The sequence below is a fragment of the Phragmites australis genome, chromosome 4 (genome assembly GCF_958298935.1).
Source record: "Phragmites australis chromosome 4, lpPhrAust1.1, whole genome shotgun sequence".
Lineage (NCBI taxonomy): Eukaryota > Viridiplantae > Streptophyta > Magnoliopsida > Poales > Poaceae > Phragmites > Phragmites australis.
The window spans coordinates 8158698-8178044 of record NC_084924.1 but is presented as its reverse complement, the minus strand read 5'-3'; the positions used below and the strand labels follow the sequence as shown (position 1 = coordinate 8178044).

The 19347-nt window shown below is 44.7% G+C and overlaps 2 protein-coding genes and 1 long non-coding RNA gene across 3 annotated transcripts; 1 reads left to right on the top strand and 2 right to left on the bottom strand.

Moving 5' to 3' along the window:
• Positions 1 to 6212: 6212 nt before the first annotated feature.
• LOC133914568 (uncharacterized) lies at positions 6213 to 7189 on the bottom strand. The gene is made up of 2 exons (XM_062357653.1): positions 6749 to 7189; positions 6213 to 6667 (listed from the first exon to the last, which is right to left on the bottom strand). Exons 1-2 carry the CDS (start codon positions 6780 to 6782, stop codon positions 6213 to 6215), a joined length of 489 nt encoding a protein of 162 aa, XP_062213637.1. The 5' UTR covers positions 6783 to 7189.
• Positions 7190 to 10528: 3339 nt separating this feature from the next.
• Positions 10529 to 13052, top strand: LOC133915542 (tubulin alpha-1 chain). Its single transcript, XM_062358745.1, has 4 exons — positions 10529 to 10755; positions 11485 to 11719; positions 11812 to 12182; positions 12285 to 13052. Exons 1-4 carry the CDS (start codon positions 10663 to 10665, stop codon positions 12939 to 12941), a joined length of 1356 nt encoding a protein of 451 aa, XP_062214729.1. The 5' UTR covers positions 10529 to 10662; the 3' UTR covers positions 12942 to 13052.
• Positions 13053 to 14640: 1588 nt separating this feature from the next.
• LOC133915541 (uncharacterized) lies at positions 14641 to 15658 on the bottom strand. Its single transcript, XR_009909353.1, has 2 exons — positions 14918 to 15658; positions 14641 to 14844 (listed from the first exon to the last, which is right to left on the bottom strand). It is a non-coding gene; the product is annotated as an uncharacterized LOC133915541 (long non-coding RNA).
• Positions 15659 to 19347: the final 3689 nt, after the last annotated feature.

The window sequence follows — 19347 nt, the reverse complement described above, 5'->3', positions numbered from 1 at the left end:
TGATATTTGGAAAAATCCCAAAACTACAACAATTAGTAAAGTTTGCACGAAAATAAGGAGACAAGAATTTATCCTGAAGCGCCTATGTCTCCGTTGAGTAGCTCACAAATAGCTGTGTCTTTTTCAACCCTATCCTCTCCTAGCGACCACAAAGATCAACCTAAGTTTTCTTACTCAAATCGATGGCGATTACAAACTTCCCGTGGCACTCCACAATTCTTGAGTGCTCTACGGGCGACGCCTTGCCGTCTAGGAGCACGAGGCTTCAAGAGAAAAATCACAAGTGTATACTTGATGACGAACTCAATGCTCAACAACTCAAATTACTCTTCCAAACTCAATCTCTCAATTTTGGAGCAATCTAAGCACTAGAGTGGTTTGGAGGGCTCTTGAATGCTCTTAGGAAGCTTTGTCAAAGTGTAGCTCAGCAGCAACAGCAAGCAATCAATGCAAGGAGGTGTGGGGGTATATATAGCTGACCCTCAAAAACTAGCCGTTACTGTTCCAGTTCACCTAACCCTGAGTATCCGGTGAACACCGGAGTCTCCGGCTATAAATCCAAAATGGGATTAGTACAGTGTCAGAACCAGCCGTTACGGTTCTGTTGAACTGCCCGGAGTATCCGGTGAACATCAGAGACTTCGGGTGGCACTTAGTCGCCACAAAGAAAAAGCCCGGAGACTTGCCAGACTCTCCAAGTACCGGAGTATCCGGTGAACACCGGAGACTTCGGACAATTAAATTAAATGCTAACCGAGACTCTCTGGCGGAGTCTCACTCAGAGACTCCGGCCAAAAAATTCAACTACCGGAGTATTCAGTAGTATCCGGTGAACACCGGAGACTCTGATCATTTTTAAAATAAATCCTAACCGAGGCTCTCTGTCGGAGACTCCGGCCAAAATTCACTAAACACCAGAGTATCCGGTGAACACCGGAGACTCTGGACAATTAAAATTAATTCGGAACCGAGACTCTCTAGTGGAGTCTCACTCGGAGACTCCGGCCTAAAACACTGAATACCGGAGTATCCGGTGAACACCGGAGACTCCGGACTCAGAACACTCTGCCTATTTCCCGGTGTTCGTGGGTGAATGTGTCTCTCAATATTTGTTTCTAATAGGTTACTTTGAGTATTGAGACACCATCAAAACTAACAATTGCATCCCTCTTAATAGTATGACTTTCCTAGACTCAATTTCAAAGATAAAATCAAATTAAATCCTATTGAGTACTACAAACCGCTTCTCTTTTCTTTTTGAGGGACGTCAACGTCGTATATATTCACCAATAAGACTAAAACCTATTCATAACTTCAATAAACTCATTAGTCCCTTAATCGTTTTATCATAGATAAGCCAAAACCCACTTATGGAGCCTAGATGCACTTTCAATCTCTCCCTTTTTGGGATTGATGATAACACGATTAAAGCGCACAAGAGATAGCTGAATTAAAAGATTTTAAATTCTAGAATATATGGTGAGCTCCCCCTAAATATGTGCATTGATTGAGAATTTGGATAGAACTCAAATGCACATATTTATAAGAAAATTTTGCAACAGCTCCCCCTATATCCTAGGATACGTAGGGTGCAAGATTATGTATACATAAATATACATGATGCATATGACAAGATATATATCACTCAATCTAATAAAAAGAGAAACAATCATAACAAGACAAACTTAAAAAGCATCACACTAACATAGATTGTCTTACAAATTTTAAAGTTACTAAAATCACACCACATAAGTCATCACAAATATTACATATGTCTTAATGTCCAACGGAGACGAAAAGAAAAGATTACAAAGCTGAAAAAGAAACTGACTGATCGGGAGTATCCGGTGAACACTGAATACTCCGATAAGGAGCAGATACTCAAAGATACTGACATCTCTCCCCCTTTGGCATCAAGCACCAAAAGGAGGAGAGAAGCTCGAAGAGAAGGTATTCACTGCTTTCCTCATAGATCTCGTCTCCATCGTCGTCATCCCCGCTTCCATCGTTGTCACCATCATGGGAAGAACTTGCTCCATGGACGTCTTCTTCATCGGAGGAGTCATCATCATGCTGTGCTTGGGAGCTCTCCGTAGCCGCTTGGGCTTCATCATACCAAGCCCAAGGATTTTCAAACTCAACTAGTGCACTTTCTGCTTCATCTGAAGCAATTGGAGAACATGGCGGCTGAAGATTCATGGAAGCATACATAGCTTTTTGCCGCTTCTCCATCTTCCTTAATTTGACATTTTGCTCTTTAATCTGTGTCGCGTTGTGAGTACACACATTGAATATGGATTTGAGAGCACTCTTGATAAAGTAGGATCCTCGTGGTGGAGCACGTCTTGAAGCAATCTTCCTAGTACTCGGGGGAACACGAGGTGGAGATGGTGATGGAGAGTGAGCCTTAATGTTCAAAGGCCTCATCCGATATGGCTCATGTTTGATCTCTTTGACAAAAGTTTTCTTGGATATTCTCTCAATTAAGGACATGATATAAGGAGCATATCCACAGCTTTTGACAAGAGATTTGGAAGTAAAGACTATCTCTTCCCAAAGAAAGTATGCAACACTGAATGGTGCATGATCATTGAACATTGCAGCAAGAAGATTCCTTGAAATACTTTGCACCGTAGTGGCATCTCCACTTTTGGGCGCCAAAGTAAGCCAAAAAAGGAGTTCAAACACTTATAGAAGGGCCTCATCCCAGTAAGTTTCCCAAATTCAACCCTCCATGATTTAGATACATAAAACTCAATTCTTCCAGAGTGAGTTGATGCTCATTATGGATCTGATCTTTGTGGGTGTCATGAGCATCAAACCTAAAATGATGAGCAAAAGCTCTAAAACTCATTTTATATTGTTCTCTCTCTGTCATCCAGTACATGGAGGGATTTTCTGCACCATCAAACCAAACAGTGGCATAGAATTGAGCTATCACTTCTTCACTCCAATCATATTTGAAAGCCATAATGTTCTTCACTCTCTTGTGTTCACAGGTAGCTATGACCTTATTGAAAACTGAATCATTCTTTTGTGCCATATAATCCCAATCAATCCACTGCATGTGAGTGATTGGTTTCTTCTTAGAAAGAATGACTGCGCTCAATGGACTTGCCAGGTCCTGGTTGTTGAACCTGCCTCCTGACTCGATCTGATCGTGGGCCGATTTGAAGGCTCAGTTCATAACCAACTTCCAACGCACATTCGAGCACCCAGGAACGAAGAATGATCTCCATCGGCTGAACTAGGATGAGGATGAATTACTCTGAGATTTCATTCATTGGTTCAGCGACAGGCGTAATACGATCTCGGACATCTCCGAGAGTCAGTCATTATCACCTTCAAGCAAGGCATACAGGATATGGATCTGCTCAGGAAGATGGCTACTCAAAAGATCTACACGGTCAAAGAGCTGTTCGAGTTGGTCGACAAGTGTGTAAAGCGAGTGGAAGCCCAGGTACACACCAAGAACCCTCAATTTGGCAAGGACAAGCCCGAGTCCTCGAAGAATAGGGGGAAGAAGAATAAACTCGGCGACAAATGTAAGGGTCCATATACGACCATAGCCACGGTTAACAGGAGCAAGTCGCGCAACACTGGGGACAACAAAGACTTGAGTCGAGGTAGAGGGAAGTGGTGTCCCATCCATCAAACCAACCAACACCATTTTGATGAATGACATATCATCAAAAAGAAGGTCGATGAAAAGCTCAAGGCCGCTGTTGCTAAACATACCAACAAACAGGCCAAGCTGAATGTTAATAGTGATGAGCCTGAATTCCATGAGACCAACCAAAGTCTAGCACACATCTTCGGAGGATCCGCCGTGTATGAATCTAAGAGGCAGTATAAGGCGGTTGAACGAGAGGTTAGTTGGCTTTGACTGGGCCTACTCAATACCTCAAGTGGTCGGAGGTTTAAATAACCTTCATTCAAGTTGATCATCTGGCTGCAGTTCCACACCCTGGTCGATATCCGGTCATGGTCCAACCGACTATCCTCAACATCAAAGTTTCCTGAACCTTGGTCGACGGGGGTAGTTCGCTTAACCTCATCTTCACTAAGACCCTAGACAAGATGGGAGTCTGGAAGTCGGAGCTTAAGGCAGGAATCGAGCCTTTCCATAGCATAACCCCCAACACATCAACCATGCCCCTGGACCAATTGAGTTGCCAATTACATTTGGCATGCCTGATAACTTTCGTACAGATAATCTTACCTTCGATGTCACAAACTTCGAGATGATGTACAATGTGATCCTATGCCGCCCAATGCTAGGTAAGTTTATAACAATGGTGCACTATGCATATCAGACGCTCAAGATTCTGGGTCCCATGTTGGTGACCTGGTCGATGATCTCATTGTCAACGGAGAAGACGACCACACTCTCTCTACCACCGGAGGTTTGGAGGCTCCATCGACGAAGATCATGTTGGTGACCTGGTCGATGATCTCATCAAGATCACCACCATCTTCATCTCCCTCCTACATGGCTCGTGTCACTGATTTTTGTGTCACTTGTTCCGCAGCATCGTCATCAAGGAAACACCGGAGGTGGTGGGTGAAGGATCAGTGACCTCCGATGAACATTCTATTCTTTCTCCTCTTAGGCTTTTCAATCGATTCCTCCTCGTCGAAAGAAACAATGATGACTCCTGGAAGAACCATGGTGAGGGGCCTTGGGGTGAGAAATCACATCTCTTCACTTTCTGGATCGGGCTTGGGAGACTACGGTGGGGTGGAGGCTATGGCTTCAAGCTCTACGAGTTCTACTAGGCGTGTAGGGAGAAAGGAAGGAAATGAGGTGAAAAACCAATGGCCTCAGTTTTTTTTTCTAAATTTATAGTCATGGAAACGAGTCGCATTATACACGCAAAGCTATCAGGATCCGATATCGCTGGGCATGAGGGCGAGGCTGCCTTGGTCGTGGCACATCTGGCGGAAGTTGAGGCATCGCTGAGACATTGTGACTTGTCCAATCTTTGCAAATAGAGGTGTGTGGTCATTATTGCACTTCAAATCAAATGTTGCGGTGAAAACGAGCACGAGCGGTAATGGGTTTTTAATGCTCACTTACTCGGCTATTCGAATACACTCGATGACCATAACATAATCTCAACCACCCACTCGGGGGCTAGAGTCATCGAGTATGTGGTCGAGAAATGGAAGTCAATGCTTATGCTCTAGTATTCACTCGATCCAGCTATCGAGTAGAGAGTCGGGGGCTACATCATACTTTATCGGTGTTTCTTACTTCACTTTCTATTTTTTGGTTATCATACCAACCTGAGAGCCGAAAGCTACATCGTATAATGTCAATGCTTATGCTTCACTTTCTACTCGAATTCAGTCATGGAGCGAAGGGACAGGAGCCACGTCAAGAATATTTTGGTGCGCATATGCTCTACTCTCTGTTTTGATTATTACATCAAATAAGGAGTCGGAGGCTACATCGCATACTTTCGATGCTACAACTTTACTCTTTACCCGATCCAGTCATCGAGTAGATAGTCGAGGGTTACAACAGCATACACTTTCAATAACACAAGTATGTTCCTTTCTACTCTTAGATCGAGTAATCTTCTCCTCGACCATAGAATCGAGTGATACATAATAATACCATACTTTACATAAAATTTGTATATGTCTTTTGCAAAAATTTATCCAGCTTTGCATCGACTTCTTTGGATAAGAGTCAGTAGAGGCATATGTTGAGTTGATGACGGACAACTACACCTAATAAAGCAAAAAAACACAAGAGATTGTTAGACATCTCACACCTAACGACTAAAAAAGGTTCTGAAATTATAGTCGATCCATTGTGTGTTCTCTGTCCAGTTCATGTCCATACTCTGGTCAAGCACACAAGTTAGTAAAAGTTTGCAAAAAGTCATCATTATTTTTTGTTTCTAGATTTACACTAAGTTTTTTCCTTATTATTGTGGTTATCTCGAGTGGTTACTCGAGAGCCATGCATATAACAATTTGTCTAGTTGAGTTTTTAGATATTAACGGATACATAGTCATTTAGTATCAAGAATGGTTACATCACGTATTTAATTATCAGTTATTACATCTACTCATATTAACTCTATTTCATTAGCAAGGGAATAATAGGTAGTAGCATTTAGACAAGCAAAATGATAGTACTATTATAGATATTCTCATATCATAAACCAAGTTGCAAGTGTTTCGAGCTAAACAAACCATTAGCTCAAGGGACACTTCTCACTGTCATCATCAGGTAAGCTGAGCCCTAGTGACTCGACAAAGGCATGGACTACAAGCTCGACGCTAAGAACAAGTTTTGCTGCTTCTTTAGTGATATAGTTAAACCACACTATCACTACTGAAGTGTCGAGTACAGGGTTGTAACTCTTGAGGATACCAAGCAACATAGCGGCGCTTACGGAGGCTGATTGACTCATGTGGTCAAACGTCTGTTCCTTCAACTCTTGGAGTGTTGAGACCACAGCGTTCCGTTCAGCACCAGTAGCATCTTGCTCGGCGATAGCAGCGTCCCGCTCTGTTGCCATGGCCTTCCGTTCAGCTCTCGCGGCCATTGCATCGTTCTTGAGTTTTTCCTGATATTTGGAATTGCCATCGATGGTTTTCATTGCATCAGAAAGAAGGGCTTCCTTGCTGTTATAAGAGGACTTGAGGACTGAGGAAACAGACAAAAAAATAACTTTCGTTAGTCGCCCGATAATCAAATCACATACATGTGATCTGGGGGTGGACTTACGTTTGATTATTTCCTGGTTAGCTTTAAGCTCCATCTGGAAGTTGACATAGTCGTTTTTGGCGGCAATTGCTTCAGTACCCGTGGTCTAGAGGAGAACCTCTATTGCTGCCCAAGGGTCGTTAGTTGGGACTAATACTAAGGTTTCAACTTTTTTTAGCTATGAGCCTTCTTCAGGTGTGCTCGAGGTAGGATCTTCAACTTGAGGGACTGGAGCTGGAGCTAGACTAACAGGAGAGATCAACGTCGGATGACTGGTCGACTTGTTGGTAGTTTGGTCTTTCGCCTCCTTCAGAATCGATAATCTGTAATCAACAGAATAAGGGAAAGAGAGAAAAGCTGATAAGTGAGATTAGGACTCAGGACAAACCCTTTTGCAATCAGAAAGCGTGAAACGATGCTCGACTTTTGCCTTTTGGTTGTTACTTTATTTGTCATTGAACCAACAACTGAGGCCGGTTGTGTCCAAGAAGTGACTTGGGAGCCGGATGAAGCCAAGGCATTCGCAACCTGTAAAGAACCAACCAACAATATTTTTCTAGGCTTGTCGAGTGGGTCCCTAAAAAGGATAACCAATTAAAGGGTGATGAATTGGTAGGAGTTACCCCTTTGGTCAAGTTATCGAACGTAGTGGTCTCTTGAGGTGGCGATCGCGAGGATGCACTAGATGTCCATCTACTACTGGAAGATTTAATTTCAGTACCAGAGAACTTCTTCGCTTGCACTCGAGGGGCGCCATATCATACAGTGGATCGAAGGACGGGGATGATCTCTTTGGTTGAAGGATCCTTCGACCCCTTGATCAGCTGGTACTTTCCCCTTGTCACCGAAACCAATGGGGAGAGCGTTGTCAAGATCAAATACCTCGTTCGTAAAGATGTGCTCGACAGAAGACTGGAATCTGGTGTCGGAGAAACAAATTAGATCAAGTAAACCATAATCAGCCTTGCCTTCTTACTTAAGAAATCCTCACCTCCAGTCGAGGATTCGCAAGGGAGCATAGTAGAATGTGGCATTCTGGTGCTTCGTCAGCGAAGAGCTTGTTTAGCTGAGCAATAACGTCTTGCAAAGACAGAGCTAAAACAAAAAAAGAAAAGTTATTCAAAAAAGCTCGACTGCAATAACAAAAGCAGCAAAGTGCAAAATAAGTCTTACATCCGGTAGCATCCTTAGAGCTCTCTTTGTCTCCACTGAACTCCTAGGATAGGCGCAAGGGGCTCAACCTTTGACTGATGAAGTTTTTAGCCACATGTCACTCGGTTAAGCCATACTATCTTAGCATGCCGATTTTATTCGCATAGAAGGAAGTATGGTCGGATCGCGGTGTTTCTTCGTCCAAGATGGAATCTGGTAGGGAAGGAGGCCTCTATAGACTAAGGAAGAATGGACTGGATCGGGGTTAGAGACATAAAACCAATGTTTTTTCCATTCTCTTGACCAAGAAGAGATCACAGGGACCGGGATATAGGAATTCTTCACTCCACTCCTTAGTTAGAAACCACATCCGCTGATACACTTATTCTCCTTAATCCATTTCATTTGGTGAAAGTATTGGAACAAATTTAAACTCGGCTCAATGCCGAGGAAGGCTTCGCAAAGATGAATAAAAACACTAAGCATGATAATGGAGTTCGGATTCAAGTGGTGAAGTTCAATTTGGTACCAATCGAGTACATTGAGGGAAAATCTAGAAGAAGGAACGTTGAATCCGCAATGGAAAAATGAATCAAAAACCAAAAACTCGTGTTCAAATTTGCAGGTTGGGTACTTCTCGCCAGATGCAAGCCTTCATTCGACTAGATCGAAGGAAGACACTATTACTTGTACTCGAGTGAATACATATATATAATCATTCGCATAGGACGTAGGATATTATTCTAACTGGAGGCGTGTGTGTGCCTCGTTTCATGTTCGATCTTTGATCCACAAAGATAACCTATTATTTTCGGATATATTATCCGGAACAAATCCTCAATAAGAAGCACTCAAATCAGAGTAGGACGTGCAGTAAGAATATCGTCTACACAGAGGTCCTCACATTATAGTTGAGATATTTTATTGCTTATTTATCGATTTGTGGCTGCTGGTTATACTTTGCTTATATTTGATGTGATGCTAGTTCGTTTTTTTCGTTTGTGTATGCTTAATGGTAAGAGGAAAGCGACTGGTGTTTTATCCACTCGTAGAATTGGTAACACCTTTTGTCTTTCACAAATAGATTTAAATGTGTAGAATGAATTATAGCTATGAATGTGCCATCATTTTGTAATTTATATAATGTTAAAGTTCAAAAAGCGTAGTGAGATATAATCTTCAGTTTTAATGTACTTTTAATATAAACTATAGTTTTATATGATACAAGAAGCGCCCGTACTATCACAAATATTTACTTTTCTATCGTAGCGCACGCGCACTAAACAAGTTGAGTAACACGCCAAAGTCGCCAACACCCTCACAGCTCTCCCTGCCCCATGGGCCCATCCATCCCAGTCGCTGATAAGCCGGTCCCATGTTCTGCTCTTCTCTAGCTGCCTTCGCGCTTCTCGGTCGTCAGCCTGAGGCCATCTCCAGCAGCTACCTCAAATTTTCATCCTCTAAAACACTATTACAGTATCTTCTATCACTATTACAGCATCATTTATTTTTTCATCTCCAGCAGCTACCCTATTTTCTACCTTCTACTCCTCTTTTTCTCTCTCCGAACCTGCTGTCAGCCTCTATAAACAGTACTGCTACAGTGTTACTACAATAACAGACATTGTTTTCGGGTCCACTAGCAGTCTCTTTTAGCACTGTTACGGGTGCTACAGTAGGTCCGCAGATTTGTTGCTCCGTTTTCCCTCTCCGCAGTACTGCAGCGTTAGTACACCGTAAAGTACTGTAGCAACCGGATCTTAAAAATGCTGATTCTGCTGGAGATGATCTGATCATGACATATCTCACAAAATAAAACGGAAAGAAAAGATGGAGGCCCAGTGCATAACATGACAGTGATCCTGATTCGAGGTCAACAAGCCCTGCCCGTTGGAAGGTAGTACCAAAAAAACAAAGTAAAGTTCAGCACATGGCCCATAAGCCCGAGCAGGCCATGAGATCCCAAGGCCTGTCCCGTCGGAAACCGAACAGGCCGAAACACGGCAGACACAGGGCCCGCAGGATTATATCCCGCAGAAAATCCGAGCAACTGTACAACGGCGCTACTGCTCTCCCGCTCCCCAATTTCAAAATTCGAAAATACCACCGACGGTATCAGCACGGTCGCCGGTGGAGGCGGAACCACCCACCGCCCGTCCAAATCAAGCCCTGCGCTGCGCGTCTCACCTCTCTCACCTAACAGAGGGCCCCACCACTGGTGCGGCCCACACGCAAGTGAGACGTCCCACCTGATGCTGCCTTCCGCCGCACCGAACGTGAGGTGAACGGGCCACCAGCTAGCTTTTCCTAGAGCGACACAACTGGATCTCACCCAAATGCGGATGCCTTTAACCGCTCCAAAAACAAACGGCGGGCCCACCCAACAGGGAAGATAACAATGGCGGGTAAACTCTAGCCATGTGGTACCAAGAGGCGCTCTAATTGCCAGGCGTTTTGCCTATGCACCCCTTATCTTCCACCTATTTTAATATCAGCACATAACAGCTACGGCCGTTGCGCCTAGAAGGAGCCCGAACCGTGAAAACAAACCAACTGAAGGGGCTCAGATGCAAAAGTACTCACCCATCCCGTCGCCCGCATTCCATCCTGGTCCAGGCTGTCGTCCCGCGCTATAAATAGAGCAGAGTGGGGGAGCGGGAACCCTAAGGCCGAGCCCCGCAGAGAAAGGCGTCTTCGTACTCGCCTCTCTCCGCGACTCAAAGCTTTTACCTTCCTCCCCATTCCTCACCGACGCCGCCGCCCCACACCCTTTCGACGACACCATGAGGGAGTGCATCTCGATCCACATCGGTCAGGCCGGTATCCAGGTCGGGAACGCGTGCTGGGAGCTTTACTGCCTCGAGCATGGCATCCAGGTACCAATCAGCCCGTTTCTTCGTAACTGTTTCGTGTTGTAGCGGTGGATCTATGGTGGATCTGAGTGTTTTCGGGGTTGCCATGTTCGGGATGTGGTGGATCTGAGGAGTGGGGTTTAATGGCATGTGTTGTCGGGTAGTTTGGTGTGGATCTGGCTTTATGTGCATATTGTTGCCCAGATTCGTGTTTGCTAGACGTAATCAGCAGATCTGACTAAATTATGTGTGTACACGGTTGCTGTATTGTTAGATCTGTCTGTTTAGAGGACACAATGCTATGGGAATTAGCCGAAACGCATCATATAACTACAGTAGTTTTGTTCATTGAATTGTTCCTGATTTTGTGCGGTTAGGCTTGTCAATGTGGAAGATCTGAACAAATGTAGGTTTGTATTTCAAACGCAGCGTCCTTTGTTTAGGAACGCCAATATTTTTCGTAAAGCCTCTTATTTGTAGATCCGGAAATTTTCATTTCGTATGCCATGGTCCTGCCCGTCTCTGATCTGTTAAGATCTAAGTGTGCATAACAGTAATTCTAGGTTGATTTGACGTAGATCTGATATTATTCGTATGCCAATGTGAATAACCTGCTGCGAGGTCGGAAACTCAAAGTAATCATTTGTTCTAGATGTGTCATTAGCTTGTTTGTGTTGTATATGTATGTGCAATTGAATTTGTTTTTTTTTGTTGTGGTTTCCATTACTAAGGTGGTTCGTTTGCTCCATTTAGGCTGATGGTCAGATGCCCGGTGACAAGACCGTTGGAGGAGGCGATGATGCTTTCAACACCTTCTTCAGTGAAACCGGTGCTGGGAAGCATGTCCCCCGTGCTGTGTTTGTTGATCTTGAGCCCACTGTGATCGATGAGGTGAGGACTGGCACCTACCGCCAGCTCTTCCACCCTGAGCAGCTCATCAGCGGCAAGGAGGATGCTGCCAACAACTTTGCCCGTGGTCACTACACCAGTAAGTTGTATTTCTCCTTGTCTGATATTGTTTCAGATTGTGGATTTCGGAATGAACAGCTGAGCTAACTTCGGTGATTGCTTTTCTTGCAGTTGGCAAGGAGATTGTTGACCTGTGCCTTGACCGCATCAGGAAGCTTGCCGACAACTGCACCGGTCTCCAGGGCTTTCTTGTCTTTAACGCTGTTGGTGGAGGAACGGGCTCTGGCCTTGGCTCCCTCCTCCTTGAGCGCCTGTCTGTTGACTACGGCAAGAAGTCCAAGCTCGGGTTCACTGTGTACCCATCTCCCCAGGTCTCCACCTCGGTGGTTGAGCCATACAACAGTGTCCTGTCCACCCACTCGCTCCTCGAGCACACTGATGTGGCTGTGCTGCTTGACAACGAGGCCATCTACGACATCTGCCGCCGCTCCCTTGACATTGAGCGCCCCACCTATACCAACCTCAACAGGCTTGTGTCTCAGGTATAATCGTGCTCCTTCCTAATTACATTCTGTTTTCCCTCGTTGCATTGTTTTTACACATGCTCTGTTCTCTAACCTTTCTTTTGTTGAACTGATTTTCAGGTCATTTCTTCACTGACTGCCTCCCTTAGGTTCGATGGTGCTCTGAACGTGGATGTGAACGAGTTCCAGACCAACCTTGTGCCCTACCCGAGGATCCACTTCATGCTTTCATCCTACGCTCCCGTGATCTCTGCGGAGAAGGCCTACCACGAGCAGCTTTCTGTGGCTGAGATCACCAACAGCGCCTTTGAACCGTCCTCCATGATGGCCAAGTGCGACCCCCGCCACGGCAAGTACATGGCCTGCTGCCTCATGTACCGTGGAGACGTGGTCCCCAAGGACGTGAACGCCGCCGTTGCCACAATCAAGACCAAGCGCACCATCCAGTTCGTGGATTGGTGTCCCACTGGCTTCAAGTGCGGTATCAACTACCAGCCGCCCAGCGTCGTCCCCGGCGGTGATCTCGCCAAGGTGCAGAGGGCCGTGTGCATGATCTCCAACTCCACCAGCGTCGTTGAGGTCTTCTCTCGCATCGACCACAAGTTCGACCTCATGTACGCCAAGCGCGCCTTCGTGCACTGGTATGTCGGTGAGGGCATGGAGGAGGGTGAGTTCTCCGAGGCCCGTGAGGACCTTGCCGCGCTCGAGAAGGACTACGAGGAGGTCGGCGCTGAGTTCGACGAGGGCGAGGAAGGTGACGAGGGTGACGAGTACTAGATGCTTCCTGGTGCTCCGTAATGCTAGTGTGCTGCTGCTATCATATGATCTGCCCGAGTGGCTCGTATCTGCCTGTTTGAACTATTTGTTTGCAAGACTTGTTATGTTCTATCCCCGCTTTGCTACTGGGCTATTATGAACGTATTATCTATTATGTTTGTCTATATTGATGCCTCTTCTTTCGTCTTACTACCTCCGTTTTTATTTAATTCGCCGGTTTGTACTATATCAATTTTGATTTTGTTTTTTATAAAAAAGTTATAAATATTTAAAAATATGCAGTTCATACTAATGAAGTACATTTTCACGAATTTAGTGTCAAATTGCTACAGTAAAAATAAAAAAGATTTGATAGATTAAAAATGCTTTTAAGTAACTACACCTAAAAATAGAAGTAAACTAGCTAATACCCCGTGCGTCACCGTGGGAGCAAAATCAATTGGATCCGTACCACATAATCGATATATATTTTCATTTAGCAGTGAATCATCTACGCATCAATACTCACGAAACAATGGCAGACCTTCTACAGCAATGACAACCACAATTAGCACCGCCATATCGATTGACCACATAAAACACGAATGCTCATAAAAGGAAAACAATGGCTTTCCATATCTTACGAGCAAAATGTAAAATGCTTTGTCTCTTCTAACCTTAGATATGCTTACCCTTTCACACTACTAGGAATCCGAAGGTTCACAAAAGTAAATTTTACAGGTCTGTAATAAAAAATTATTATAAGATTTTATTTATATCATTCATCCCATCTCATGATTCAATAGCTAAACTGAAGAAAAGAAAAAGAAAATAAACACATATCATCTATCTTGCAGTTTAATAACTGAACTGAAAAGAAAAAAGAGAAAATAAGCAAGTATTATCACACAAAAGTGTCTTTTATAATACCACATTCTTTGTTCTGATCTTTTCGAACTCAACCGGTAGAAAGTCATGTGTTTACTTCGCTAGCTGAATTTCCTGCTGACCAAGGAAGGAGAATAATACACACACAGTCAGAAGATTTGCACATTAGCAGCACTGTAACCTTAAAAGAGTAAGGGGAGACTCCAGTCATATCCAATCTTTTCTTTAAACACAATACCTTGGCTCTTAGGGATTGTATCAGTTCTCTTTTTGTGCTGCTCCTGCTTGCTACAGCAAAAAGGGACTCTGCTGATTACAAATACCCAAACATGTGATAGAGCTAAATCAGTATATCTCACCTGGCATTTTTTTAACCAATCAATATTCAATTGCTAGAGCTGTAAGTAGTTGGACAGAGAACATAACATGAATCTTATATCTCAATGCAATTTAACAAAATGGAAGGCGGGTCACTCTGCAATAATGTAAAGGAACATCAGAGCATGTAATATTATATAAGAAATATCAAAGATAGCCATCTTATACATGCACTGAACTTCCTGACATTAATTGTAGGATTCACTGATTCATTCTTCTTACTAACTTTTTTCAGCACAAATCAAGAAAACAAATATTAACAAATTGCAATCTCAATGAAATCACCAAGGAGCGCACAGTCACTATGACATTCCAGTCACAATCAAAGGCAGCACGTTCATAACTAACATGCTCCTAATAGGAGGATTCATTTCATCAAGAACCATATAAACACAGAATATGGCATGCCGATTGCCAAGATTAAACAACAACAGAAAACTTTGCCCTCAATAAGTAAGCTTAACACGGCAAATTATCATAGACCTTTGTCTTCCATCACCTTGCCATTGATTCAAAGCAGATTATGAAGTTAATTGCTACATTCAGGCCAATATTTATATTTACTGCAATTTGCACCGTCCTGAATGGGGAAAACTTAAGAGCCTTGCTAATCCAGTAATTGTTCAGAGCGCTGCCATCCTTATCAGCTCCTTCCATCCTGTACCAAAATCACAATAAAACTAAAAATATGATTATGGAAAAAGAGATTTGTCGGTATTATCAAAGCTCACAGTTCCATTTGATCAAGTAAAATCCCAGCAAATTCAAAAACTAAATAGCTTCCTTTGCTTCCAATTAGCTGATAGGCAGATGGTGCCACCGCTGCCATGCGAAGCAGTGACGCGGCGAGGTGACAAAAGGTGCAGAAGGGTTGGGAAATGCAAGAGGGAGGTAGGAAGCCGCCGAGGGCGACCAGCCCACCACGACGTGGATGGAGCGGAGGAAGGGCGCCGCTGGCGGAATCAGGCGGTGGAAATCGCCGACAGCGAGGATTTGGCGAAGAGGCACGGCCGCGATTAGGCGGAGAGACGTATCGAGATGGAGTGCAGACATGAGCGGCCGCAGCATGAATGGAGCGGGCGGAGGCCGCTTCCCACGGGATGGTAGATCAACGTCGTGGGCAGCCGCTTGGATGGAGCCGGTAGAGGCAGGCGGAAGGGATTAGCCGGAGAGAGGCGGCGCTTGGATGGAGGAGCAGAAAGATACGGAAGTGGGAAATCGGAGGTGGTAGGAACCGACGGCAAACGCCGGCGGCGGGGATTAGTAGGAAGAGGTAGCGGAGAAAAGGGGCCTCGCCGGCACGACCACATCGGTCTCGACGGTGAGAGAAAGGAAAGGAATCACGCGGAGGATCGAAGGGCTGTGCAGAGGCTTCGAGAGGTCATAGGAAGGCTCCATCTTTTTTTACCTCTTTACGACTGTAGGGTGAGATGTGAGATGTTCACCATAGATCGCACGGCTGTAAATTTCGAATGACGTGGTCGGCTGAGGTTGCAGAATTGGTATACAAAAACAAAGATAATGGTAGAGTGTTCCCGGAAGACACAGAGTTGATCAACAAAGATATCTCAAATTTCTTGGTGATGTATATGCTATTCGGCGGGAGCGTGATGCCTGGTTTGCGTGAAGACGATGAAGATCAGTGAACCTAAGGGATACAAGGGCACTCGCTATTATTCAACCAAAAAATGAAAAGGACGATGAGGATGATGATTTTATGCCACAAATGCCTCGACGTTCTGGCAGTAGTACAGGAGAAGGTTTAAGAAACACTGCAAGAGGACGTTCACGCATCACATCGAGATGGCGTGCAACTAACAAGGAAATAGGACGGTCACCTCGGGCGGGAACTTCTCCACGAACGATGGATACGCTGTTGCCTGCACAAGCACAGGCCACAATTTTTAGCAATTGCCATTGTGCAAAAGCGATCTCACAAGTGAAGCGACAAACTAGGCGTCAGGATGAGCCGGGCAGATAGATGCCTTGTGGCCGTCGAGCAGGCCCCAGGGCGCCAAGGCCACTGGCGGCGCGGCGCAGATGGCGGAATAGAGGCCCCCTTCTCCGCGTGCCTCCGCACGATGCCTTCCAGCGCCGTGCAGCCGCCGAGGTTCTCCGCGCCGGGAATCCCTCCCTGCATCAGTGCATCGCAGAAGATCGATGCACGCGCGCGAGTCAATCGACGCACTCGGCGCACCGCGGGCAAATCTTGCCAAACTAAACGCGTCTTCTTACTAGGGTTGGGAAATGCAAGAGGGAGGCAGGAAGCCGCCGAGGGCGACCAGCCCACCACGACGTGGATGGAGCAGAGGAAGGGCGCCGCTGGCGGAATCAGGTGGTGGAAATCGCCGACAGCGAGGATTTGGCGAAGAGGCACGGCCGCGATTAGGCGGAGAGACGTATCGAGATGGAGTGCAGACATGAGCGGCCGCAGCATGAATGGAGCGGGCGGAGGCCGCTTCCCACGGGATGGTAGATCAACGTCGTGGGCAGCCGCTTGGATGGAGCCGGTAGAGGCAGGCGGAAGGGATTAGCCGGAGAGAGGCGGCGCTTGGATGGAGGAGCAGAAAGATACGGAAGTGGGAAATCGGAGGTGGTAGGAACCGACGGCAAACGCCGGCGGCGGGGATTAGTAGGAAGAGGTAGCGTAGAAAAGGGGCCTCGCCGGCACGACCACATCGGTCTCGACGGTGAGAGAAAGGAAAGGAATCACACGGAGGATCGAAAGGCTGTGCAGAGGCTTCGAGAGGTCATAGGAATGCTCCATCTTTTTTTACCTCTTTACTACTGTAGGGTGAGATGTGAGATGTTCACCGTAGATCGCACGGCTGTAAATTTCGAATGACGTGGTCGGCTGAGGTTGCAGAATTGGTATACAGAAACAAAGATAATGGTAGATAAGCATTTTTAAATAGTCACCGGAAGGACAAAACGGAAGACTACTTCAAAGCTGTTCCGTGTGTTAATATTTCACGGACCCGGAATGGCAGAAAGATCTCTTTTCGACTTTCACTGGTCTCGCCAAAGCTCCGGTTCCTGCTTGACCATACTGCCACTCCAAGCAAGCACTAATAATCAACTCATCTGTCTAATCAAGCGGCAGATCCAGCAGCAATCATGCGTCCTAATCTATCAAGCCCTCCTAGCCGCTGGTGATAGGAGAGATGAGCACCTAATCTATCATGCGTCCGCCATTGGTCTCATCCCAAAGCTGCCACACAAGCTTTTGTATGTTTCTCGAAGAATTATTACTTTTGTTTTTTATGTGCGCGTAAAAGGGCAGATCAAGGTGGCCTCAACCTGTTGATCAGAGATCATATCCACTGAGCTTGCGGACAAACCAATTGCTGTCTTCCTTCTAGGCCGGAGAAAATGGCCCCGAAAAACATGTTCTGCTTGGCTGCGCTGCTGGATTGGAGATGTGGAACTGAAAATGACCAACCATAAAGGATTATACCATTTTCTTGCTGCAGGCTTGTATGTTTCTAGAGATTCTGACGTTTCAGAAAATATCAAGAGTGCTGTTGTTGGTTTCTCGAAGAACTATTGACAGATTTGGAGTAAACTACACATCATACTCTCTCCCGTTACAAAAGAGAGTCGTTTGGGTTATATGCAGTCAACACATTTGAACTTTGACCATCTATAACTTTTTGATATTTTGATTCAACTTCTGAAAAATGGTATTGCTAGATTTTATCTTGAAAAGTGATATCAAATCATTATAACTTTGTTATATTTTGGATACATATGATACAAGTATTAGTGATCAAAATAATTTATCAGTGATCATATCAATGTCCAAAACGATAATATTCTTTTATGACTAAACAGGTATCATATAGAAGCAATCATGCTTGGACATGGAGTGGAGTACAATGTTTGCCTTGCTCATGTAGTCATAGATCGGCATGGGCCACGTTAATTTGCCTCGCTAGTTCATTCATATCTGAAGGTAAGATAATACATTTGTGGATCCAAAATTTCCATCTTTCTCCTTATCTGATTGCGAAATAGCGAACAACTGAAACACTATCAGGATTGAGCATCGGTTGCTATCTTCTCTTTTTCTATTGATTATGTCCATGGCAGGAAAAGGAGTCTAGATCGGCATGGGCCACGTTAATTTGCCTCGCTAGTTCATTCATATCTGAAGGTAAGATAATACATTTGTGGATCCAAAATTTCCATCTTTCTCCTTATCTGATTGCGAAATGGCGTTGTATATGCTACTGCCCCCATTCCTTTTATCATCTCATCTCACTCAACAAAGCCACGGGCACCACAAATTGTGTCATCTTTTTGTGCAGTCACCTTCCTATCTCTGTAACTCTTTTTACATGTACCAAGTTACTTTTATTTTTTTTGAAAGGAAGCTGGCAGGAGCACTGCCCTTTATTTAGATAAGATAGAGTTTTGGGAGGCTACATCGCTATTTAGCTTCTCCCTTCGCTAGACAAGGTATTGAAAATTGTTGCAAAGCTTTATACTGATAAAGAGGAAAAGAACAACTATTGAGGACTGATTCTGCGTCTCCTGTCTTCCAACAAGAAGTCTTCCTAAGGCCATTGCATACAGGTCAATCTCATCTTTTGCCATATGTGCTACCTATAGGTGGCTTCTCTCCTGTGAATAAAAATTCTTCTATTTCTCTTTTTCCAATAGTTCCACCAGATGTAGATGATGGCGCCTGTAGGCTTTTTCCTTTCCTGCGACTGGGTACCCTGTAGTGCTTCCCTCAGCCATTGGGCTACAGACTGAGCTGATGGAATTCCAACACTAGCACCCGAAAGATTTTGCCAGCTCTAGACATGTTGCCTGACAGAGCATAGGAAATATTTAAACTTCAGAGTTTTATTAGTTTTCATTGTTTGGTAGTGAAATGCCTAAATCTCACGTAGTGATGATGTCAAGCCTGACATCACAATGTGATCCTGCACTACTACTGATAAAGAACACGGCATAGCTCCCAGACCAGATGCTCCCAGAGTGATTTGGTAGGAGTGATTATCAGAAATGAACTAGATACTGAGAGCTGAAAAAACTACTTTATCTTGATTCACTTCACCATCAAATCACTTTCTTTATAATCTTTACCTTAGAGAATTATTAGATAATCAATTTTAGCTATAGTATCACTTTTCCGAGAGAGTCAGTTTCT

Bases quoted from the DNA above. Each gene is read 5' to 3' on its own strand.
- LOC133914568 (XM_062357653.1), bottom strand. From the start codon at position 6,782: ATGGAGCTTAAAGCTAACCAGGAAATAATCAAAC. The intron at 6,668-6,748 runs GTAAGTCCACCC...CTGTTTCCTCAG, and splicing joins TAACCAGGAAATAATCAAAC to TCCTCAAGTCCTCTTATAAC.
- LOC133915542 (XM_062358745.1), top strand. From the start codon at position 10,663: ATGAGGGAGTGCATCTCGATCCACATCGGTCAGGCCGGTATCCAGGTC. The intron at 10,756-11,484 runs GTACCAATCAGC...TGCTCCATTTAG, and splicing joins GCCTCGAGCATGGCATCCAG to GCTGATGGTCAGATGCCCGG. The intron at 12,183-12,284 runs GTATAATCGTGC...ACTGATTTTCAG, and splicing joins TCAACAGGCTTGTGTCTCAG to GTCATTTCTTCACTGACTGC.